Below are 25,658 nucleotides of genomic sequence, written 5' to 3' on the forward strand. Positions count from 1 at the left end.
AGGCTTTAATCAGAAACAGCGTGGAGGGAGAATTATATATTACACATAAATCTTACTATTGTGTGTTCAGGATTAAAAGAGCCTTCTTTGTAGCACGATACGTCAAGGACAAGCTTTTAGCAGCATCAAAACTGCTTATACAATGTCATAACTTATGAATGAAAGTATTCACAAAACAGGAATTCGATCCAGTTCATTTTATGGTAATACTTTATGGTAATTAGAAGTGATTTATGATCAAATGTATGTACAGTCACAGATCAAAAAAACATCACATAAATATGTTCATATAAAATAGAGCATTTAATGACGGTTCATGTTGTGTAAATTCAACAATACATACTCAGTTATTTGATTAACATGAGACAAATGTGTAAAATACAAAAAAACATGAACTTCAATAACATAATAATAATCCCTTCATATATGACACCTGAGAACTTTATTGACTGAACTTAAGTTTTGACATTCACAATGAGAAGTGCATTTTTCAGTTAAGGCACAATTACTTTCCTTCCCCACCTTTAGAATGATTTCATCATTGTGTAGTGGCACATACGACTGTTCCCTTTGGCTGAGGTGTGCACACTTTCATATCAGGCACTGTAATAGCACAATATAGAGAAAGTATAATAGGACAAAATATGGCTTCTTAATGAGTTCATACATACAGTATGTACCCTGAATATCTGACCCTATACACAGTTAAGGCTTCAAGAAGTGTTTTATTTGTTTCTGCTCTACACTGCATTTATAATGTACATACAAAAAACGTACCCTGATATTGTCACACAAAAAAAAAAAGCCAGACAGCTGGAAACTTGTGAACACAACATGGACAGTTTAGGACGATTCTTAAAACAAAGCTGGAGAAAAAAAAAAGTGAGGTACAAGAGTTCATATTTCTCTGTTTAGGCAGCAGCTGGACAGAAATCCTACTGCAGTGCCTGTGAGCAGTTTTGGAGGTGTCTCCAGGGCCAGACCAGTGCATTATATCTCCTGTGTATCAGCTTGAATTTGATTTTCCCCAAGGTGAAGTCTGTCTTTAATGCTACTCAAGATAAGATACCATGTCTACTCTGTAAAAGCTAGAGGCTCATGGCCCCTCTGGTTACTGCACACTACCAGAGAGGTACGCACAGACACAGAGGAACGTGGTTCCCTCTGATGTCTCGCAGATTAATCTTTTCAGCTCACGTTGCCTCGAGCATTTCCTTATGATCCAGTAAAGTGTTCTAGTGTGTTTGTGTGTGAGTAAACATCCCACTTACTCCCTACGTCTGACCTGTAGATCCCACTTCCACACGTCCACAACAAGACTTTCCTGACTTGATAAAGTATCATCACGCAGGCTGTGTGCTTACATCTGTTTTTTTTTGCTCTTCAAATCAACCAAAAAGAATGACTGGATATTTAAACAGATCTAAATGTATTTATATGTAGGGCTACAGTGATGCTGATGGATTGATCATAAGAATGTGTCCTCTCTGCTGTCCAGTTTAATGAAGACTTACAGTTGCAGTTAAACAATCCAGTTGGTTTATGATACCCAGTTTTAAATATGTTTGACTACATAAATAGCATCCTAATAGTAAACTAAGATGAGAAGATGTTCTATCTTGGGAGTTACCATGTGTCTTAGACTTCCACAGATTGCCGCAGCCCAGTTGTCCACAGCTTAGAAATGGAAAAAAGAAGTGAGTGCTTCACTAAACCAAACAGTCTTCTAATGGAGCTGCCCGACTGCACACAGTGTTAAACAAGTCTATGGTTAGACCAGGTATCTGAGCATGTGCCATGTATAAAACCAGAGAGACGCATTGATGAGTGACACCTCCCTGCATACAGACATAATCGGAATAAAAACAACAAACTGAATTAATCTCAAAAGCAACATATGGCTTAGAGTGTGGAGTAATGACAGTATTGAAAAGTCCAAATGGCAAATATCTAAAGACATAACAAAAGTGTTAAATTATATAATACAAAAATAAATGGAGGGTATAATAAATAAGACATTCTCATATTGCTATGTACATTACTTACACAAGACTCATTTACACTATACATACACAAGAGTTCAAAGAGGTCATGTGAGGGACGGGGTCTGTAGCACCAAAGATGAGGAGAAACACGGACACAGCAAGCACCCGCAAGGTGTCACATCATTTCCACTGTTACATGCAGACTGGAGCCGGATGATGGTGTACATTTACCACAGTAGCCTCCACACATTCCTGACACTCTGCTGCCATCCTGTGGACACCGGAGAAATAACACGAGTTATGTGAGGGGATTTAGCTGTAGTTTTTATATGGTAAAAAAAAGAAAAAAATAGTCCACACACCAGAAGCTGCTCCAATCAAATTGAATTCCATCCATCCATTTTCTTTACCGCTTTTCCTGTTCCCGTTGGAACCAGGAACTTCCTCACTGTGAGGCAACAGCACTAACCACTGCACAACCGGGCAGCCCCTAATTTAATTTAAAGATAAAATATCCACCTGTAACATTTCGGGGCTCACGTCGTTCCATCACACATCTGGCAGCTTCTGGTGTGTGGACAATTATTTCTGCCTTTTGATGTCTTTTGTTCAGCACCCAGTACTTAAGTTGTCGGATGTGCGTGCTGTGCTGTTTGACATTTCTGTATGAACTGTAGTTTTATATTACCATTAGCACATTTTGGAAATATTATCAGTCATACAGATGCTTCATATAAGATGACATTTCGTCGAGATCACAGCCAGCATGAGTTTTGAAACTTTTGTTGAGGCCTTATCCCACATCACTAAGCAAAAGAGTCGGGGTGATACAAAAATGAAGCTTGAAGAACGTTCAATGAAGAAACAACCTTTACAGGGAAAGACTTGCCTCTGCCTCTTTAATGTAGTTTTAGAATCCCGTCTTTGTCTTGGGTATTTTCAAGTGGGTTGTTTTTGTGGCTCTGAAATTAGCTTTTCCTTTTCAATACACCCACAAAGACTGAGGCCCACCAGGCAGGGTGTCATCAAGTCTGAATGAAGTCATCACTCTTTGCAACAAGCAAAAATGACACGCTAATTTAATCACTAGTACTTCATGTGCGTGATTTACATTTGACATAATGGGTGGTTTCATCCAAACATCTACAAACAAAAAGGAAATAGCAGCAGACAAGTGCGGCAAAAGCACTCCGCCATGACATGACAGCCCCAGTGTGAAGTGAGTGGTGTGTCTCATCTCCGTTTGAGTGTTTGCTCAGTCCCAACCTGGCTTTATTTAAAGTGCCTGGAGTGTTCAGAGCGGCTCGGCTGGCTATGAATATCAGACTGCGAACATTTTTTGGCATCACAAGTGCCTCATGTTTTCACCAATAAGCCCTCTCCAGCAATGATCTCCATTTCAAAAGAGCGGAGGATTGAGTAAGGGGGGCACTTAAGAGAGCAGCTGCCCAATAAGGGTCCTTCTCAGTCTATGGGGAGAAGTGGAGCTGGGAATACAGAACCCACCTGGAGACCTTGTTTCGCTTTGAGCTCTGAATTGAGCAGGTAAAAGAACAGATTAGAGAAGACGAGGCAAAATATATCAGGCCTAGGTGAAACATAGTTCATAGTGTGTAGCCTGTGATCAGCGCACTAAATCGTGAACAAAACATTACCCTGATACTTAGAGGTAGTCTGGGATGTTCAGTTTAATTGTTTGTCTTTCTTTTTGTAGTGGTAATATTTGAAATACAAAATACATTTCAAATGCAAAATTAAAAAAAAAAACATTTAACTTTTATCTTAAGATATTTGATTTGAAAGGGTACATTGTTCTAACTGATCGTTGTTTTCTGTCTCACTCTGTGAATACTGCTGAAGTCAGATGCGGTGGTGTGTTTGTGCAAGTAAGGGATTAACTCCTTTATCTTAAGTAAACTTTGAGGGCTGTGTCTTTACTTCAAATCATCAACCAATGGTGTCACTTCATAGATATGTACATATGTGTTACTATACTACCAATACCTGTGATTTTTGTACATCAGCCACTGCATAGTTGCCCTGGGAGACCCATGAGACGTCATCAGCCACCTTGAAGCCTGTTCCTGAGAGATTGATCCTGAAGCGTCCCTAAAAAAAAGAAGAGAGTGGAAGAGTTTCAAAATGAGTTCTCACATTTCATGTAGTTAATGTGATGTAATGTTGCAAACCATTCCAATGTGTTTTGATAAAGCAAATTAAAAGTGTTAAGATTAAACACATTCAGCAGAAAAAAAGCAGGAATTGAACATCAGGTCTAATGGTGCTTTCCATTTCATCTCTGAGTTGCAGGTCAGATATCCGTCATCAGGGACGCCTTCAGAAGTCGGAATTTCGACTTGTAAACTTGGAGAACCTTCAGTAGCCCGAGTTAAAATCCAACATGGCTGCTACGGCCATCAACTGTAATGTTTAAGCTGTTACTATAATGTTTATTAGCAGCTTAGTCCTCTTTTTGTGTAATTAAATCAACCACACCGATCGTGCAAGTTCTAGTGAAAGTTATATATGTGCACATGTTGTCATGTTATATTGCCGCAAAAACTATTGTGTAGTGTGATCGTCAGGTACCACCAACACCAGCTCAGAAGCGCTCGCTGTGGGCAGCTCCGTCACTCTGACATCTCTCCATTAATGCATGTCCATAGGATTCTGTTTGTGCAGGTGTGTGTGTTTCAGCCTATGTGTGTGCAGCATGTTCAACAACAGAGTGTAAAATTGAATTTCCCCTCGCTGGATAAATAAAGTAGAACTTCTTCTTGTTGCCAACTCGCAACTGGAACACGTGTGACGTGATTCCCAGATCCGAGATCTGACTTCTGAGGTGGTATGGAAGCCCTTATACATGGCTTCAAACCAGATGACATGCACTACAAGCTTGAATGTAATAGCTCTGTGAGTAGCAGACAGACAAGATAATGCAAAGTATAAACGAGAAACGCCCACTGCTGTTCTTTGTTTCATGAATGAATATTGGTTTTGAATTCATCAATAGTAAATCATTTGTTTGGGGGAAATTTGCGACCATATTACAAAAGAAGGAAGGACATCCACAAAGCTTTGTTTTTTTTTTAACTGCAGACATGTTTACATTTCATTATTGACCAAGAAGATGTAATGACACACTGTCTAAGTAACGAGAAGAGATTTTTAAAGAACCAAACCCTCATTGATACTGTCAGATAGTGAAAGTGTGCTTTCCAGTATCCTGTGAAACAAAGTGACGCTGTCTCCTGCTGTCATAAAATGAAAACAGCTGTTGTTGTTCTCACCTGTGGACAGCGAGCTCCACTGTAGCAGTCTCCAGCTGTGGCAAAAGGAACCCTCTTGCCTTCCCGGGTGAAAGCAAACTGCCAATCTGTAGCTGGATCACAAGATAAACCAACGCGGTGACAAATGCTCTTAGAAACGGGTATGTTGTAATTTGTCGCTACAGGATCGCAGATGACCCTTTAAAATGAAAGCTTACGTCTGACATAATAACCAACATTTGTTCTATTGGATTGGTCTTAATATAGCCCTACTTTTAGGGCCAGTCTAATATCAGTATAATTTCTTTTCCTCAGAGCAGTTTAATTTGAACCCCCTTTGAGGCTTGTAATTGTGTATTCCTTAAATGAACCTTTAGGACATCTTGAGTCCATTAACCCTCGTGGGCACGTATGTAATTAAATGGCAAAGGAAGTTCTTGTTTGACTGTAATGTAGAGTTAACACTGGTCCGGGATGTGGTTGTTTATATGAGTGTGAATCAGATCTTTTGCATGTGTTAAGAGCCACTTACTGATGATGTTCATATTACTGAGGTCCAGGCGAACTTTGGAGAAGGTGGTTACACCAGCGGCGGTGTAGTCTCTCCGACAGTCACAGTCTTCTCTTCTTGAGCCATTGGCTGGACACTGGGTAGGGTCATTGAGCCTAGTGTAAAAAAAACAAAAAACAACACATGTGCACATACACACATTCAGTACAAAGATACCTTAGCTTAACTTTACACTTCCATGGAATTCATTCATTTAACAGACAAAAACACTGCAAGGAGTCAGTTGGATTTTGTAATGAACAGGCTTGCTCTCGTTGTTATCCTGTCAGCTTTTTACCTGAAGGCAAATATCTCTGAAAAATTCTCTCCTTCTCCAGTCGTCAAGGAAATGTACTCCTGTGGAGCCTCTGTCTGCATTCCTGCACAGTAGACCTGACGAGGAAAAGCAGAGGAGGAGGAAAAGTAGAGATGGTAACCAAAGCGAGAGGAAAGGGATGGAAGTGATAGGGGGCCTTAGAATTATAATAAAGGTGGCTAGGGAAAAGGGGCCCCATATAAGATGGAGCTGGATACTCCAGTTAAAATGACTCCAACAAACTGGTAAGTCTCAGCAACGTAATGAAGCCCCTTCCATTTATTGAACCAAGAAGGTGTGATTGTGCACGATTGAAAGTTTCTGTGTCAAAGCATCTCAAGGTACAAACACAGTTACCTTGCTAAAAAAAAAAAAAGGCTCCTCTAAAGCAACTAGTTAACTGCAGAACCCTTAGCACCCCTACTTCCCACGGCTATTTACCCATGACTCATTAAAACCCAAAATTATGGGGGGAAATATGGCCCATGTGTAAAAAATAAAACGACTTTGTGCATTTGTGTTTAAATGAGGACATATTCATTTACCTTGATTGACTTTCCTTGTATATTGAGAACATGTTCACTGTCTGGAAGGGGGCCGTTCATGCTCTGGACGTCCAGACAGCTGGAAGGGAAGTTGCCTTGGAGAACAAAAAAAAAAAAGATATATACATGAGAAGGCAGACATAACTGTATTATTAAATGATTCCAAACAGGACAGGCATTCACACAAAGCCCGTATACACACACATGAGCACGCATGCAAAGAAAATTCCAGGAGTTAAGCGAAGTGTGGCAAATTCCTGCAACGAATCAAAGAAAAACTAAAAGCCACCCACTCTTTGATGTCCCATCCTACCGCAGGGAAGAAAATACACTGGACAGTGAATGTTTGATGTTTGCCTCAGATCATAAAAATTTCCCTGAAGGCCAATTCCCTGGATGACCAGATCAGACCAAGGCGTACCTAAAACCAGAATCTGGGATCCATTCAGCTTCCCTCTATGTATCCCTGGTAGTCTTGACTTTAAAATTAAAATAAATAATAAAGAGCAGCAGTGTCCTTGTAGAACTCACAGTTTGGATTTCTGCAGATTTTTCTGGCCTCTGGAACAGCACCTAGGGAACACTTATTGCTCTGCTGGCCATCCGCTGAAACACACTGCACTGTCCTCTCCATCATTCCTTCACCGCAGCTGACTGAACACTGGAGGAAGAGAGCCACAGAAGTGTGAAAAGAAAACTTGTGGATGACTGTCAGGTCTAACTTATGACTGCCGAGTTATGATTTTAGCCATGACATGAAGGGTTAAGTCTAATGTACGAGATTTCAAATCCCATTTAGATACAAATATTGTGCATTGTTATGAGCTCTTTCTGAAAATTGCATTTTTTTTTGCGTCCAATATTTCACACCAGTATTGATAAAACGCCTCTTATTTCAACACTAGGAATTGAATGCATTTGAATAAACTGCTCGTTTCGCTAAATTCTCCACTCAAGTTGTAAAAAAAAGAAAAAAAAAACCTTGCCGAGGTCAGTAGAGGGTGAAAGATTTGCTCACCAGACCCCAGATTCCAACCCGCCACTCCTGTATACGCGGGCACGGGTCCAGATGACAAGGCATGTAGCTCTCAGGAGGGGTCCCTGGACAGTTGGACAAAGACTGATGGCCATACTCGTAGTTGTCATTCTCCACATGCACCTCGCTGCAGGAGATCAGACGCTGACGGTAGCCCTGGCCACAGCTGGATGAGCACTGGAGGACGAGATAAATCATTGGTATGAAAAACAACGACAACAACAACAACAACAGCCCTGCTCAGGACACGTGGGTGATTTCTGTCATTTCTGCACTTGACTAAAAGATGACGATTCACATGAATGGGTTGTTTGAAAAGTGAAGTGTTGCCTTTCCTTCAAGCCTTTAGTAGAGCAGTACTATTTAAATGGCACGCAGTATCTTTTGCTCTCACCTCAGTCCACTCTCCTGTGATCCAGATGTACTCACAGGCCTGGGGGTTACAGCTCTCTATGTCTGGAGGTCTGATCTGGTTCACACAGTAGATCTCATGCACCTCCTCCTGGTTGTGGTCCACACACTGCAGGGTTCGTCTTCGGTGGCCCGCCCCACACGACTTACTGCACTGTAGTGGAGAGACAAGACAGAGACGGGCCTTTTACAAACACTGCAAGTCAGGTAGGAGTTGTGTTAGACATTCTGAAATTATATAGAAAACAATGATTTTTTTTCCTTCAGTGAAACTGGACCTGATTATATATGCAAATAAAGCAGAGCGTAACAGTCATAGATTTGTGTTTTCCAGTAAGGCAGTATCTTCACCGCGAGAGACTTTAGCATCAAAATGTGAAAAGAGGAGAACACAGAGCAGGAGGAAAGCTCTGTGGGTTTTGAGCTGAAGATCCTGAGCTGTCGACACTGCCAAGTCCAGAAAAGAGATTACACAACTGTTAACTTCTGTAACTGCTTACAACCTCTGCCAACAGTGAGTTCACCAAGAGTCAACGCCTGCCTTAAGTCTTAGCATCCAAATGGTCCCAATGTAGACAAAATGATTATCATAGAGTCAGTGCTTTAACAAATGAATAAGTCTGATAGATACATGAAAAGAAATGCATGTTCATCATTTTATACAAGTATAGACTCATAGAAGATACAGTGTCTGAAAAAGAAATGATGGTTTTAAGTATTATTCAACATTTTGAAAATATTTGTTATTTATTTTTTGGTCAGGCTGGGATACAGATAGCATGGCTTATAATAGATAGCATAGCTTAGCTTAAAAAGAAGCAGAAAACAGCTAGACCTTCACAGAAAGTGAAAGCATCTTTGCTGAAAAAAAAAAATGTGATGGCAACTTGCTCCAAATAAAGCGACTAGTTGTCGCTTTGTGTTTCTGTTGTAACCAATCAAACCACAAATTAATGTCACATTCAAAGTGTTATGATAGAGGACCTATGAAGGATTTATGGACAAGGTAAAACTAGCTGTCGTTATGCTATGCTAAGCTGAGTACTGGCTGAGGCTCCACTTTGAACACATAGTCATGAGGATTGCTCATCCAAATCAAGGCAAAAAAAGGAGGTAAGCACATTTTCTATAAAAAAAAAAGAAAAATATCGGATTGTTCTATAAAAGTGATGATTATTTATGCAACATTTCCTTGACTATGAGTCAGATGTCTTACTACATCCATACCCGACTATTCAGCATTCAAGTTGGCAAGATTTGTAATTTAAGCACTCAACGTGTTGACACGGGCTCAGAGAGGCAGAAACACTCTGTGGTGAGGTTGGGGTTCTGGTAGCGCAGTGGTTAGTTCGCGTGCCCCATGTATGGAAGTTGTAGTATTCCAAGCAGGCGGCCCAGGTTCAAATCCAGCCTGTGGCTCCTTTCCCGCATGTCATTCCCCTCTCTCTCTCTCTCTCTCTCTCTCTCTGATTTCCAACTCTATCCACTGTCCTATCTCTCCATTAAAGGCACAAAAAGCCCAAAAAAGAAACACTCTGTGGTGCTATGCATGCTGCTGTCTTCATCACTCTTCACTGTGTTGAGCGCTGTCAAACAACTGTCACACCTGGAACAGCTTCTGTGCGCGGTGCTGCCACACCACCCAGGTGTAAAGCTGACCCTGCTTGACGGATGGATAGACAGAGCTTTTGAGGCAAACGATTTCCTTCTACATGGCATGTGCGTTGGGAAGTAAAATGTTGTTCTCAGACATCTTCCCCTACTGTATTTATTGTCCTAATGTAAGTGCATAAAACACTCAGGAATTTTAACCCCTGCCAGGTGAACTGTTCTACTTACTTCCAGCTGTTAATTGGGACGCCCAGGCAGGGTGCTCTTAAAAGTTCTCCAGAATAATTAGACTGTCCTGTGTGAGAAGACATGTCACGCTGCTCATTGACCCAGATTCAACATCACTTGAACACAGTGAAGAGCCTCCTGCTGCAGCTGCCTGTACTAATCACCCCCAACCCTCAACAACCTTCTGTAGCCTCTAGCCTATAGAAAACGGCTGGATCTTACTCAGCAGGAATGTATCCATTCAATAAAGTTAGACAGGACTGCAGGCTAAGATCTTCAGAGTTATTACAATCAGAGATAAATAAACCTCTACATGTGGTTTCTAATGTTTATTAACAACCGGAAATAAACGTGAACAATAAAATAGTTGAATCAATATCTGTTTAACATTAAACATAATGCTGAAATGAACAAACAGTCTAAAGTTGTTGGGTATTGATAGTTAGATTCATTGTAGTTTTAAATTAAAGTAAAAATCTTGCTGTTCTGCTTAATGTGAATTGATGGCAATTTGATTTGACAATTAAAAAAACAACAACTGCCATTCTGTTTTAATTCAGAACTGCAATTTTTTAACCAGAAATGGCAGCACCTAAAATAAATTAGTCAAAACTCTCACTCTTTTAAGTTTAAATACATTATTGGGAGTAATTTGATGAGTGCAAATGAGTGCATTTAAAGCCGAGTGACTTTTCTACCGCTTCTTAAATAAGGGGATTGGCCAATCAGCGTTCACACTGAAGTAACATTCATTCTGAAACGCTGCTGTGTCTGATGAAAAAAAAAAGAAAAAAAAAAAAGGCTGCTCATCTGATCTCTATCAAGGCCATGCAGCAGCAGCAGCAGCAGCTCGCCTGCTCTCTCTCTCTCTCCTCCCCTCTGGCCTCCGACTGAGGCAGCCAGTCAGACTTCACCAAAAATGACTGACAAAAAAAAAAAAAAAAAAAAATCACCCTCGCCCTGTTTTTTCGATTTAGAGCTTTTCCCCTTACCGTCTGCCACTCTCCTTCTCTCCACCGGTACCGGGAGGGACAATCAGCGACCCGGCAGCTCTGGCTGGACGCCGGTCTGGAGCGCTGAGAACAGCCGCTCTCCTGCACGCTCCGTCGGCCTCCGACCTGGCAGGACACGTCCCGGCGCTGGACACCGTCTCCACACGATGCTGAACACTGAAAGCAAAGCAGGTAAGACCTCGAAAAACTCTTATCCAACCGCTGTTACTCCAAGTACAGTAGACCTTTGCAATATTGTTTTACTTCACGTGAATATTCAGCTATCGCGACACGAATAAAGCCTCGAAATTATGCGAACTTTACGATGTTTCTACTTATTTTTAAAGCTATTGTAGGCTATAGCATTAAAATTGATAATATATATTATTTGCTTGATTTCTATGTATTTATTTATTGTACCTGTTGTAGGCTATTTAATTTTGGCTTTAAGACTACTCCCAAACTCATCAAGGCTTTGACCTGTTGTGTCCCTTCATCTTGTATTTTTCCAGGAGACCTTTTTTTTTAGAATCCATTCCAAATGATTGATATTTAATTACATGTAAAAACATTTAATTGCATCACACACACACACACACACATATATATATATATATATATTATTTTATGAACCCATGCATTGGAGATTTCAGCTACGGCCTTTAAAAGACAAATGCAACACAGGGCTTTACATTGTAGTATTATTTGTTTGGATTGGTCTTCTTCAATCAAGCCTCAGTGTTTATAATGAAGTCATTTGGTTTTTATGTTTGTCTCTACAGAAGAATTTCAAGATGGAGCTTGGGAAAGCCGTGGTTTTGTGAAACTGTGTAGGCTTCAGCAGAAGTGTTTTTAATAAAAGTTTGTGTTTTCTGCTGCAGCTAATGAAGAACACATTTCTACAAAAAAAAAAGAGAATAAGAGTGGGATAAAGAATCTGAGATGTCTGTTTTTTTTCCTTTTGCCAAATATGTTCAGCCCCTGACCTTAATAACTCAAACACTTCAATGATTTGATCAAAGCATACTTTGTCATTTTTTAAAATGTATAAAAAATGTTTGGAGTTTTTAACTCATAGTAACTTGATATTGTCTTCTCTCTTTTCAGACAAAAGTTTGTGACTCCTTACAATTACTGCATCCTTGAAACAAAAGGAATGACACTTTTATCTCATATTGTTGCAGGTAAAGACACCAGAAGCCATGAACATATCTGAACAGTCCAGGTGAAGTGACATCAGATGTTTGGATCTGTTAGTTTCTGCAGCTTCAGTTTTGAACATGTATTAATATAAAAATAGAAGTATTTACAGGTCTTTCACTATTTCTCTGTTAATTCAGAAATGTTAAATGGACATGAGCTCAAATAGCTTTTTTCTTGTCTTTCTGACTCCTCAAAGTGCTTTATACACCACAGCTTACACCTACCCATTCACACCCTGGTGGTAGAGGCTGCTGTGTAAAGTGTCCTTCAGTACAGTATTAACTTATCCATTCATACACATTCACACGCCGCTGAAATAGCAGCAGGAGAAATTTGACCAAGGACACTTCAACACGTGACTTCAGGAGCTGGGGATCAAACCCCTGACCTTTCAAGTTGAGAGACGACCTACTCTACCACTGAGCGGATGCAGCTATGCAGCCTGCTGCACCATTAGTTACCATGCTGTACTTGTCTAAGAGCCTTTGCGTGGAATATCGTTCTCTCCTGGCATGTGTCCTGCTTACCAGCTGCTGTAAGCAGACGCACATCCTCTCTGACGTATGGAGCACAGATGTGGCTCTGTGCTCTGTGGGATAAACTCACAGTAAGAGGACATAGGAAAAGAGAGAGGGAAAAAGATAGAAAAGGAAAGAAAAAGAACCAGACATGCTCTGAGGGGCTCTATGCAGCATGGTAACGTTAGTGGATAGTCTCTTTTATTTGACATTAAACAAACATTTGTTTCCGTTTGAGAGGCAGATGTTAAAGATGCAAAAAGATGTATCAGTGAGTGCAAGAGCACCAAGAAGAGGGAGGATGAAAGGGACAGAGGAGGGTGAAGTGAGGGTCAGAGGAAGAGAAAATAAAGATCATCATGACAGGAATAGATTTACGCAGGCTTGACTTCAAATCAGTGAAGCACAAATCAAAGAGAAGGGTGCACATCCGTCCGACTGTCTTACGAGCTGTACTGTTCTGTGCAACAGCCACCATGTAATGTGTAAATGCATGCTGCCTTAGTTAGTGTCCTGGCATGGCGCATAAATACAGTCCGGTTGAGCTGCAGATGTTTTCACACAAACCCACATACTTGCCAGCAAGCTGGTAAGAATTATCAAGGAGTGAGAGAAAAAAAAAAAACGTCTGGCTACGTGAGAACAAGACTGGTATGGTATGTGTGTTTTATAGCTGGGTTGAAAAAGTCCTACCTCTCCCCAGCTGCCAGTCTTCCACTTGGTACATCGTCCTCCCCGACAGCGCCTCTGCTTGCTGGGTTTGGGGGACAAGGGCTGGCAGTTTTCCTCTGTGACAGGACGGCCTGATCCAGTCACACAGCTCACCTTGCGGGACTTGAAACCTCTTCCACAGGAGGCCGAGCACTGCAAGAAGTGAAAGAAAACAACGGGTTGAATTGAAGTTTAAAGGTATGCATAGGGGTAAATCATTTATGTGTTTTTATCTTGTTATTTGTAACTCAAACAACATGATTGTGATTAGAAAAGCCTATAATTTGTCGCATTTAAGCTATAATTTAAATGAAGTAAAAATATTCATCGAACACACAAACGTCTTAGACAAAAAAAAAAAAAAGAAGTGAGCAGCTAGTCCAATGGCAGCGCATTCAGGAACAACCCGGCAGCAGTTTGTTTTACCTCCGGGTTCACCAAGTTACTGAATGTCTAACTCATTTTGACAGGTGAACACACACACACACACACACACACACACACACACACACACACACACACACACACACACACACACACACACACACACACACACACACACACACACACACACACACACACACACACACACAGCAACAGAGGAGGGACTGGAGAAGGGGCTGGACTGTGCTTGGATAATCAAAGGGGGCGTTGCATGTGAGGATGGATGGAAAGCGACAGACACAGAGTTGAATGAGTGCGCAGCTCAGCGTGTGGTGCTGTCCCGACCAGCGAGGGACTCTACTGGACAGGAACACCCTGCGACCTCTCACTCCATTTAACAGGGAGGAAGAAATGCAAGTTCCAATCGAAAACCTGGGAAAGCCGTTGTATTCCAAGTTGGTTTTTCATATTTGTCCTTTTATTGGAGTTGATCATGTTGTAAGTGATGTTAGTTGCCAAATGATTAAATCATTAAATACAAAAGAGGGTGATTCTGTTTAGTTTTTTTTGCAGAGAAATAAAGTAAATGGGTCAAATCAACATGGAAGTGATTTTTGTGCAAACATTGTGATTGAATAAAAGTATATTATACTGTGTTGTTTTTGTGTCTTTGGGACAGTGAATTTTTTTTTTACATTTTGCACGACGGCATTAAGTTTATGATAACAATCATTTTACATAAACTGGATAGTGTGTTGGTCCTCTCAGGAGTAACTGAGCTATTCTGTAAAGGTTTTAGTCAATGAAGGAAAGCATTAACTCTACAGGGCGATTTTCTTCATTGTTGCTCTGTTCAAACTTAATCCCTCAAAAGTTTTCAACGCTTTGCTCAAAACGCTTTCCTGCTGTTGCTCTACGTTAAAATGTCCTCAGAAAGCCTTGAGAACCAGTGCTAATGGGTCACATTAAAGCGCCATGTGTTTTATTAGAACATGCAGGGTTCATTAGCTTTGCCCACAAGTCCTCCAGGTTCTGTAATTATCTCAACAGTTGACTGATACAAACATCCCCACTCACACATAACAGGAACCGAGCCTTTATACATGAAATATACAAATGATAAGTATGTTTTTGCATCAGTTTATTATTCAGGGTGTTGGGTGTGTTTTCCACCGTTGCAGAGCTGGTTGTTCATTCCTTGCACGTCTGGTCTGTGTGCTGAGGTTTTTCTTGGGCAAGACATTAAACAAATTGGATCCTGATGGGAAGGCAAAGCATTGCATTGAAGCTTTGACGCCATTGGTGTGTGTGTAAAGGGATAACTGAAATGATTTTTTTTTTTTTTTTTTTTAAAGATTGATTTTTAGACTTTTTTATGCCTTTATTTGAAAGATAGGACATTGGATAGAGTTGGAAATCTGGCAGAGACAGAGAGTGGGGAATGACATGTGGGAAATGAGCCACTGATCAGATTTGAACCTGGCTTGCTGGCTTCAAGGAAAATAGCCTCTGTATACGTGGGGCGTCCATACTAACCACTAGGCCACTGGCGCCACGTGGCCAGTTTTAAAGAAATGTGTCTGTAATGGAAGCTCCTTTATGAAGATGCAGCATATTGACAATAATGCTACATGGAATTGACTAAAAATGTTTTAGTCACCAGTCTGATTATTCTTAACTGACGTTGATAAAAATGCAGTAGATGATGTGAAACTACAACTGTGCAACTTTAGGTACGCAAATCCCGAAATGCAAAGCATGAGTCAGCACCATTGGGAATGAAACTGACACACTTTACATTCTGGCATTGTGTCAGGGAGTCCTGGTCAGCTCTCTTTCGTTCCCCTTCTCTCTCTCCCCCCCCCCCCCCCCATCCCCAGATCACAACGATTTCCCAGAAGTCTGTCTGTGCTGAATGGGCGAACCGGGAAGGGGCCCCTCCCCTGATCAAACATGACCCTTGACCCACCAATACACCAATGCATTGTCTAACTGGCGCCCCCCCTAATTCATGGCACTGTCAATGGCCCCAACATTGGTACACTGTCATCAACCCACATTAGTCCAGAGTAGAGGGGCCTGACAGGAAGGGCCAAAGGGCGCTAGCTAGTTCATAGAGTAGCACGCGTCACCAGGCGTCCCAGAAAGAGCCAGGGTGGGCATTAAGAGTGAATGTTGTACTGAGCTGTTGTCAAACGGGATAAAGATTTGCCTTGACCGAAAGAGCTTTGAACTCCTGACGGCAACAATGAAAGCACAATCGCTCAAAGAAGTCCGCAGAGACTACACCACCCTTGTTCTCGCGTTGAAGTCGGCGGAGACCACACATTGAATATGAAGAATATTGCGCCGTGATTTGTGCATTTTCATGACGCAACGAAAGGCCATGTTGGAAAGCTTGGCAAGAAAGATGCTTTGAAGGCTAAATGTCTATATGAGGTCTTTCAAATCTTTTAGCCAAGCTTAAAGCACTAAATCATAAAGGAGACTTCCTTATTGACAAACACACTGTTAATACCTTTAAGCTGGAGTTAGCATTATGAAGTTAGGGATGTAAGCTGAACTACAGTATTGCAAAGAGTGAGACCATGCAAGATAGAATCGTTGTCATTTTGAACATTATAACTTTTTAATTTGATTTCCTCATGAATAAAGTATACTTTGTTTCGTTAAGCAGTTCTAATATGGAGGGATGCAGATGTACAAATATTTGTCCTTTTATTACATAATACATGAGTGACATTGAACCTATTGACTACAGGGATTGCCTTTGTCTTGGTATTAGGTCTGCAGAGTGTAGGATACAAGAGTTAATGGTAGTTGTGAAATAAGACCTTCAGATTTATACATTTAAATGGACCTCATCTTTCCTAAACGTAGAGCTGTCTTTTTGCTCAATAGGAAACACACTTGTAAGTGAAAATGCCAACTATAGATAATTTATAAGTCTGCATAAAGTTACCCCAATTCCCTAACTTGATATGTTTTTCATTTTTACCTATCCGTAAGTATCAGGAAGTAGTGTACAGTGCAGAAAATGAATCTCATTATGAGCGATCATGTTGTACACTACGAGCCATTATCTGAAACTTTACCAGGATGTTTTGTTCAAATAAGAAAGAAAAAGCCTTGGGTAGTCCCTCTACTTCACTTTAATCGTAACCTTTTCTGAAAATGAACAAAAATCCAACAAATTCATAAAAAATTAAATATTGACATAACATTATAATGTAGTAACAATAAATACAAGTAATTACATTAATGTACAGAAATCTTCTTGAAACACAGACTAATACTGCCATATGCGAATAAGAGACATTCAAAATACTTATTTCAAGAGCCTGTTGATATAGTGTTGGATCTGTACTGCTGTCTGAACCAAACTGCTAATAAGATGAAGGACACCATGAAGAATGATGGAATGTGCTGAGGTAATATTTTGCTCTTCCTTCCCCAATTTGAGCTAGATTTGCATTAACACTACCTTACAATCACACACGTGGAAGTCATTACAACCGGTAGTTCTCGTTAGTAAATGATGTGTGGTAAAAAAAAAAAAAAAATGTACTCACTGCTGTGTTAACAGGCCCTTAAAATAAGGTTTGATGTCAGTACAGACATTTATGACCGGGAGAAGTCCACTGGGTGGGCTGCAAGAAAAAGCTGCCCCTAACCACAGATTCTGGATCAGTTTTCACTGCCCTGGGCAGGATTGGAAGAATTAAAAGGTGGAAGTTGACACACACCCTGGATTTGTGTTTAGGGCCATCAACTGCAATGGTAAGCCTAAACAACTCATGCTTTATGTCAGCCAGCCAAAACCCCTCCAGTGCACGGGAGTGAAAGATACGGCAGGGGGGCTTTCATAACAGAGACTGAGGTAGACACATTAGGTTGGCTCAGAGTAAGAGCTCTGAATACAAAACACTGTTAACTTCCCCTGTGGTCACTGGTATCATGTGTTCAAACAGGACATTTTAACAGCACATTCTCTTAAAGGTCGAGACAGATGTTTGGACATTAGAAGACAATTCCTCATTGTTTCATCAAATCTGTGATCCACTTTGCATTTAGCTGATCAGGCGGATCGATCCACTAACTGCTAATGTAAAGAAAATAAGTACAGAAAAGTCAGCATCAAAAATCCATGTGCAATAAAAAACACACACAGCTGACCAGAATATGATATATACATATATAGAAATGTGTATATATATATATATATATGTATATATCATCTCCCTTGTTTGGCCAAAGCACCACTATAGTGTAGGTTATTATAGTTTAATGGCTAGTTGAGTTGTGTTTTGTTCCAAGTGAGGTATTGTTGCGCATAGCATATTAAGCAACTCCAAGTACTAACTTTACAAAGAAAACATGAACCAACACAATATAAATATTCATATCAAGCACCTTTGGAGCAGAGAGCCTTCAACTCATTGTTTTGGCCACACCAAAGAAATCTGGGTCAAAAGCCTCTGCCAAATACAATGGCTATTAGTTCTAATTACCACAAACATGGTGAGACACTTTATTTCACAGCGTTGTACGGCTGCTGTTTGCTGCTGTTTACAGTTGAAACTGGATATTTCACAGACTCTTGAGTCAAAATATTGATGCTGCAGTGTCAAAGTCATTTTGGGCAAACCAATGGTTTCATAGCAGAGGGTATGTACATCAACTGTAAAATAAAGTGTCTAAATAAGATTAGTAACTTCTCTAAAAAAAACACATGTGCCTTGAGACAAATTGAATTCTTGAAACAATAGCCATTTCAAAAATGTATGTAGTACATAGTTGTATATAAAATTCACGGCCCTGTGTATGTTGGTGCTGTATTGTCAGAAACAGAACATCAACAATGTCAAGCACCATATATTTGGAGATTATGGGCCATTCTTTGGATTATAAAAGAACAAGGCATGGTACTGTATATTCCTGATATACAAAAACATTCATCAGTATTTGCATATAAACATTGATTGGCTATATGTGCGAAAACAAAGAGCTAAGACACAAAATAAATCACTTTCAAAGTTAATGCTATATACAAAAGATATAAAGGAAAAATATCTTAATAAATTATCTTAGCAAAACAATATTTTACAAAACTATTTTGATTGCGATACAAAGTGATCCTGAATTTTATGAAAAGACTAAAACAAGGCTCAACAGTTGTATGAGAACGTGGACTGATTAAAAAAATGTTCTTATGGTCACAGCTGTCACTGAAGGGTTTTGTGGTGTCGTACTTTTTTGGCATGACAAGTAAGTCTATCTTTGCCTTTTAAGTGCAACCAAAATGAACTCTCCAAACATCTCGAGGAAACGTTGACCGATTGCAGGCACCAACGAGGGTCAAGAAGTGGAGGGGTTAAAAGTAAAGGAGAGTAGTGGGATTTACATTCCTCCAATGCAGGAGCACCATAGACTGTTTGTGAAAGAATGAGACTAACAGTATTTGTACAAATGTGAGGTTGACAAACAAGGTATAAAGTAGTTTTTATGAGCGTACCGAGCTCCATGGGTCTGTGCTCCAGTGGGGGCTAGATGGGCATGGCTGAGTATTGCACTGCTCACGATCTGGTGGCTTGTCATGGATTTCGCAGCTCAGATCATTGAAACGTTCCCCGTTTGGACGCTGACACACGACCAGCCTTGTCTTTATCCCACCTCCACATGGCTTGGTGCACTGAAGACAGCAGTAGGAGAGATAGTGGTTTACATGTGGGCATAGGGAAAGTAATTTGAAGAGTTACGAAAAAAAGTATTATCTCTTTTCTCAGAAAATATTTGTCTCAGGCCAAGTGCGGAGAATATGAGCCAGAGCCTTAAAGGATTTATAATGTTATTCTAAACCTACACATTAAGCAAATCTGGCAGTCAAAGTTACTGTTTTAACATAAATTAGCCAGTAAGTTTTACACTCCGTCTCTGTATGCTAGATGTGTCTGTCAGGGGGGAGCTCTGATGTAAACAGCAGTAAAGTGGTGTTTGTCTTACCTCTCCCCAGTTGCCATAGATCCACTGTGGACATGGCCCCGACTCACAGGACCGTTGCTCACTGGGCCGGCTGCGGTCCTCACAGCTATTGGCAGGGTACCCATTCTCATCCTGGCACACTACAACACGCCGCTGGAAACCTCCTGCACATGTGCTAGAACACTGATGTTACAGAGAGAAAATAGTGCACGTTGTTAAACTCAGGTGTAAATAGGGATTTACATGTATTGTATATTATTTACATTACATAAAGAAATAAAGGCTTAAACATCCACCAAAGTACAAGTCTCAGCTCAATGACTAAATCAGTGTGTTTTTGTGTACACATATGAACTATAGGGAATCTTTTGACAGCCAACAAAGGCCCCACTCCATTAGAAATTCAGAGACAAAGACATCCCATATACAAAGACTGACCATGACTGTTGCTGCTTCTATTCTAAAATCTGCTTCCTCAGGACAGAGGAAGGAAAAGTCACCAGAAATAGATTTGATTACTTCCAAGAATTATTCAAAAGTCAAAGCTATTTTTAGATAAAGATAATCACTTCTCCTGTTTTAAGAAAAAAAACAACAACAGCTAAGGGCTACAGTAGGGGGAGGGAGAAAGAGCCTGTGACTTTGGGTTACACTGACCAATGGTCTTACATCACAATAAATAAGGCCTTGTCTTAAAAATAGGGAATGACCTGGAGAAGAAAGAAAACTAATTTCCTCACTCCAGCTCTCAAATTCATACCGAATATTACTTGTTAGCTGTTATGAAATATTTTTGATGATGCTGGATGCAAGATGCCTCACCGCGCCCCAGGGTCCAGTCCGCCATTGGTGGGATTGGCTGCGTGGCAGGTTGTTCCTGGTGTCGGTGTTTGGTGAGGATGGGAAGGGTCGGGAATCACTGCTGCGGGAGGGGCACTGAGACATAGCACAGTCCTGCTCTGTGGTGGGACGATCATCTTGGTCACACTCATTCACATTCACTTCTTGGTCACTGTAGTTGACGCAGAGTACCTGGCGTGTTGTCTTCCCCTGACCACAGGTTACTGAGCACTGAAAACACATATCCAGTGGGTAAAGAGATTATTCATATAGATTTGTATTTGACACGTTTTGGCTTTGAAATAACTTTGAAATATAAGGCAGTTCTTGAGAACAAGCTACAACTAAAAACTTCAGCTGCAGTCAAGTTGGAGTATTTCTTAACTGAGAACAAACATTGTAGGTCTTTGTAAGCTCTCTAAATTAGATATTGGTTAACAGCAGCATAAATGTTTTGCCACAACGGTGAAAGTGAAATGAGTTCTGGGAAGAAGCAGCAGGAAGATATCAAAGTCTTATCCATTTTTGCTATAAGCGGTGCATAATTATTCACACACACAACACATTTTTGTCACTTGGAACTTAATTCAATACATTTCTTCACAGTCCTGATATTAAAACTAATCTGCGCATCACACCCTGTGGGGCAGGGAAGACCGTCATAGGGGACTCTCTCCACCTCGATTCAGGACCTATATGAAGACAGATGTAGGAACAGAGCCCTCTGCATTGACAGAGAGTCTTGCCACCCTGCACGTGGAGTGTTTGATCTGCTGCCGTCTGGAAGGAGATATCGCTCCATTCAAGCTAAGACATCGAGAATGAGTGAGAGTTTCTTTCCAAAGGCCATAAGACTCCGTCACAGCCGAGCACCCTGCTCCTGAAATCCACTCAACATGCTACCTTTTAAGTTATTTCCAAACATATATGTTTTTAAAGCCTGATTTTAATGTTGCCACTGATTGCACTTTTTTCTTTTCTTGTTATTTTTTAATAATTGACAAAGGACATGTTTCTTTTAGTCCTGCTAATGATGTGAGGTAATGATGTTGAGCAATGCAGTGTTTGTTCGACTGTATGTATGTTACACAGCTCTGGATGGAATGACAATCAAAACTTGAGGTGTTGATCCCATTTTCACGCTGACAAGCCGTCACAATGTGACTACAAACAAAACTATGACAATGCTCATCTTTGCATTTGTTCAAAGCCAATTAAAGGTACGCTTATTTTAATGTGAGTATGGCAACTCATTTAAGTTTAACATGACAACAAATGGCCATGGCTCTGGCTATGGCTGACAATTCTGTACAGATTTTAAGGACCAATTGCATACCTTCCTTTAAAGGAAAAAATATATGATACTTATGCTGCCAAGAACTAATGTGTCACACTAAGCCCCCTCTAAATCATAGACCATTCTCTGTCTTACATAAGTTGATCTATTATATCTATGAAACAGTTGTCTACTCTAAAACCTGTGTGTGTGTGTGTGTGTGTGTGTGTGTGTGTGTGTGTGTGTGTGTGTGTGTGTGTGTGTGTGTGTGTGTGTGTGTGTGTGTGTGTGTGTGTGTGTGTGTGAGTGTCCGAAGGGCTAGGACAGGCCTCCAAAGTCTTTCTGACCTAGGGATGAACTGTATTCTTTTTGGGGGGTTCATTGATTACCTTTTGCCTGGTGGTACATGTGTGGGTGTGTATGAATGTGTGTGTGTGTGTGTGTGTGTGTGTGTGTGTGTGTGTGTGTGTGTGTGTGTGTGTGTGTGTGTGTGTGTGTGTGTGTGTGTGTGTGTGTGTGTGTGGGTGTGTGTGTGTGCGCATGCATGGTGACCAGACCAGCAGTCTGGTTACACTGTATCACCAAGCCTCTGATGAGAAACATCTGCAAACACGACTGGAGCCCCTCACTGGAGCTCTTGCGTTATAAAGCTTCAGAAACGTGTTCCTCACTCCAGCTGTATCGCTCTCCATCTCTCTTTTGCTCCATTTCATACAAACTCTCTCTTTCCAGATGTCCACCTTTCTTTACTTCTGTCTATGCACAAACATCTATGTGGCATGTGCAGGCACTAATTGTCAGTGTAGGAGAACAATCATGTACAATATGCTTAAATAAATAAACCTTGAAAAAGAAAACATCTGATGACATGCAATTTAGGATAAACAACACTGCTGTTAGTATAATGAGATGCAGAGCTGAAAGAAAAGGCTCACTGATTAAAATGGAAAATTGTTTTACAAATGCCAAGTTAATCTGAAACGGTTCTCTACACATTTGAGTGAGCCTTTATATTTGGGAGCAGCTACTTCACCCTCTGCATATAAATCATTATTATGAGAAAATGTATGATAACAACATTAACAATGCCAATGGGTGGTTATCTTACCACTGTCCATTCCAGCACTTTCCACTGTCCACAGGCCACTACTGAACACACTTCCCGAGCAGGGGGTTTCGGTAGGTGGGCACACGCCGACTCTTCTGCTACACCACCCTGGTTGTCACGGCAACTCACGTACCGCATTCGTGTCCCTTTGCCACAACTGGCACTACACTGTTGTAAAGATGAGAAATGTTAAGAAACTGGAAACCAACAAAAAGACACGCAAGGCAGATGTGACAAGACAACCCACCTGGGTCCAGGAACCAAATCTCCACTGAGTTTTGTGGCTCTGGTGGGAGGGGACTTTGGTCCCTGGGAGAACAGGATGGTTGCTGGGACACTGGGCCAGTTCACAGTCCTGTGGAAAGGAGGACACACACATACACCCATTTATGCAGTGATTAACAAAATGAATACACTGTAACAACATCTGTCCCTGACCACAAAATACCACGAATATCAGAGGTACTCCTTTTGACATGGGACAGCCATTAAAGTCATACTATATTGCCCTTGCAATGCATTTGAGGGAAGTTGTGTTATACCACCACCCAAACTCCTTAACAAAACAGCACTATCAGGGTCCCCCTAGTCAGTTCAAACTATGGATTGTGGCAGTAAGCCACTCAGCATAAAGCCCTGATCCCTGTCATAACAGGTCATAGTGGAGTGGTATTCAGGGCTCCAATGCCCATGCTGGCGTGGTTGTAAACTCCACCCCTAATCCACCCCCTTGTCCCTCACCTTCCGCCCTTTCTCTTTTCCCCCCATGCCCTCTGGTGCCCTCTGACCCCACATCTCTAGAAAAGTGCCTTAATCAGGTCGCACAGGCTCTGAGCAGGCTCCACATTCCACACTCTGCCTCCTAACCATGCAAATAGCTGTCATGGCAGTGCTTGAAGTAGTTCTTTGCACATTTCCTTTACGACTTACATTTTACATGCATTAACTGAAATGATCACGAGTCTGTGAGTACCGAGTACACTCTACAACTTTAAAGCTTAAACAAATCATATAATAGGCCGGAGTAGTGGGTTCAGTCTTTATCTCGTTTTTTTTTCTAAGGTGTTGAGGAAAGCATCTCTTGGCTACACCTCTCTCATCCTTGTTCTCAGACCTCCATTGACCTGCCCCTCTTTTTCTAAGGCCTGCTTGGTGACTGGTGGTGGCGGGACTGTTGAGCTGGTGGCCCACTTCATGGCTGGCTGGTTTGAATCACAACGAGGTGAGGTGACTGCTTCAGGGTCACTGACTCTGCTAGCCCAGGCTCCGGAATTAAGAGCTACTGGGACTACATGGGGGCCCCATCCTGAGTTTGCATGCTCAGCCTTCTGAAATAGGTTTACACCCCACAGTGATCACACAAATCATTTATTCAGTTCAAAACTTGTTTTGTGGTTTCTTTGCGTCTCTTGGCATGTAAAGACAACACAATAATCCATACTTACAATCCTGAGGGAGTCAAACTATCGAACAGCCAACATGTTTTCAGGCACCATTACCAGTAGATAAATAGAAACAAAGTTATTTTAAAGTCTAGCATCACTTTTGTAACTGAATATTAGGCAGAATATTATGTGTGTTATCAAGTCTCTAGTCAACCTATCACATGTACGGGATGTTTTGAAACCAGGCATAGGCATGATGCATAACATGTCTCTTAGAAAAGAAGATACGATTATTCTAAAGAATAACACTTGGGTCATTCTTCACTGCTTGAGCATTTTTTCAGGAATTCTGAGAGTTTTGTGTCTTTGTGGGAATAGAAGGGTTGCTAAAACCCTCCCCTCCCCTCAGTCTTTCCCAGTAGACCAGACAATGTTTTATTGAGACCAGGTGGAAACATATGTGTGTCTGTGTGTGTTTGAGTGTCAGTCTCTATGAACAAGGATGCTTCCTTCTCTCCTCACGGTATAAATCAGTTTGAGACTTAACATTCAAACAACTGTTGCTCACATACAAGGTTGACATAAAGATAAATATAGAAATAGATAAAACAAATAATTTAAAATAAGATAGATAGTTAAAAGAAGATAAAATAAGAAATGATGCAATAAAGGAAGACGATATTGCCCTCCTTACCTGGGTGTCAGTGGGTCGGGTGGCAGCATTACATTCAGTGTCATCCATGACAGCACCATAAGAGCCAACTACACACTTCACTGCTCGCATCTGGTAGCCTGGCCCACATGAGGTAGTGCACTGGGTTCACAGAGGGAAAAAAAAGGAGAGGTGGAGGAGCATAAGCAACAGTGAGGCAAATAAAAAAGGAGCAAAAGGCAAGGATTGCAGGGAAAACAGATGGCTCATCAGAGCCAACAAAACAACACCCATGAAAAAAAACAACAAATAAAAAATCCTAAGATGCTCTTTCCAAGTTGATAAGATCTTGAAGATGAAATACATGAGAAAGCTTGCTCATATAGATAAAACGTGTCTTTTTCCACTGTAGCTGAGTCAGAGGGTCCTACCCCGCTCTCTTTTCTGCTTCGCTGCCTCCAATGAAACAGGGTCAAACTTGTGTGGCGGCAACTTCAACTACAATTTGACTGCGCTTCATTAAACAACTTCAAATATACCTTAACGTGTGCACATCCTCTGACGAGGGGGCACAAAATATCTCAAATACTTGGGTGTCGAGTTCTCAGTGCACGAATGAGACGGAGCCAGACACGGACAAACATAAACAGACACTA

The 25,658-nt window shown here is 41.0% G+C and overlaps 2 protein-coding genes across 3 annotated transcripts in view; both read right to left on the bottom strand.

The window, feature by feature from the left end:
- Positions 1–2: 2 nt before the first annotated feature.
- LOC136179248 (A disintegrin and metalloproteinase with thrombospondin motifs 9-like) lies at positions 3–13,550 on the bottom strand. Its single transcript, XM_065955047.1, has 11 exons — positions 13,358–13,550; positions 10,944–11,120; positions 8,096–8,266; positions 7,684–7,878; positions 7,197–7,326; positions 6,666–6,760; positions 6,103–6,197; positions 5,787–5,920; positions 5,276–5,367; positions 3,990–4,094; positions 3–2,256 (listed from the first exon to the last, which is right to left on the bottom strand). Exons 4-11 carry the CDS (start codon positions 7,744–7,746, stop codon positions 2,161–2,163), a joined length of 810 nt encoding a protein of 269 aa, XP_065811119.1. The 5' UTR covers positions 7,747–7,878; positions 8,096–8,266; positions 10,944–11,120; positions 13,358–13,550; the 3' UTR covers positions 3–2,160.
- Positions 12,790–25,658, bottom strand: part of adamts9 (ADAM metallopeptidase with thrombospondin type 1 motif, 9) — a 30,306-nt gene continuing 17,437 nt past the window's right edge. The window contains exons 23-29 of one of the 2 annotated variants that reach the window (XM_029277180.2): positions 25,045–25,164; positions 23,213–23,320; positions 22,966–23,133; positions 20,564–20,812; positions 19,763–19,924; positions 19,275–19,451; positions 12,790–13,528 (exon numbers count right to left, since the gene is read on the bottom strand). In XM_029277180.2, coding sequence (XP_029133013.2) covers positions 13,166–13,528; positions 19,275–19,451; positions 19,763–19,924; positions 20,564–20,812; positions 22,966–23,133; positions 23,213–23,320; positions 25,045–25,164 — 1,347 coding nt within the window. In that variant the 3' untranslated portion in view covers positions 12,790–13,165. Of the gene's footprint in view, positions 13,529–16,893; positions 19,452–19,762; positions 19,925–20,563; positions 20,813–22,965; positions 23,134–23,212; positions 23,321–25,044; positions 25,165–25,658 lie in introns of those variants that run through there. The other variant, XM_065955046.1, reaches the window with a different exon arrangement.

This window comes from Labrus bergylta, chromosome 5 (assembly GCF_963930695.1).
Source record: "Labrus bergylta chromosome 5, fLabBer1.1, whole genome shotgun sequence".
NCBI lineage: Eukaryota > Metazoa > Chordata > Actinopteri > Labriformes > Labridae > Labrus > Labrus bergylta.

What these genes read in the sequence shown, in the direction of transcription:
- LOC136179248 (XM_065955047.1), bottom strand. Translation starts at nt 7,746, where the DNA reads ATGCCTTGTCATCTGGACCCGTGCCCGCGTATACAGGAGTGGCGGGTT. An exon ending in AATCTGCAGAAATCCAAACT is followed by an intron (nt 6,761 to 7,196) that starts GTGAGTTCTACA and finishes TTGTTCTCCAAG; the next exon opens with GCAACTTCCCTTCCAGCTGT. An exon ending in CAGTAATATGAACATCATCA is followed by an intron (nt 5,368 to 5,786) that starts GTAAGTGGCTCT and finishes CTTGTGATCCAG; the next exon opens with CTACAGATTGGCAGTTTGCT.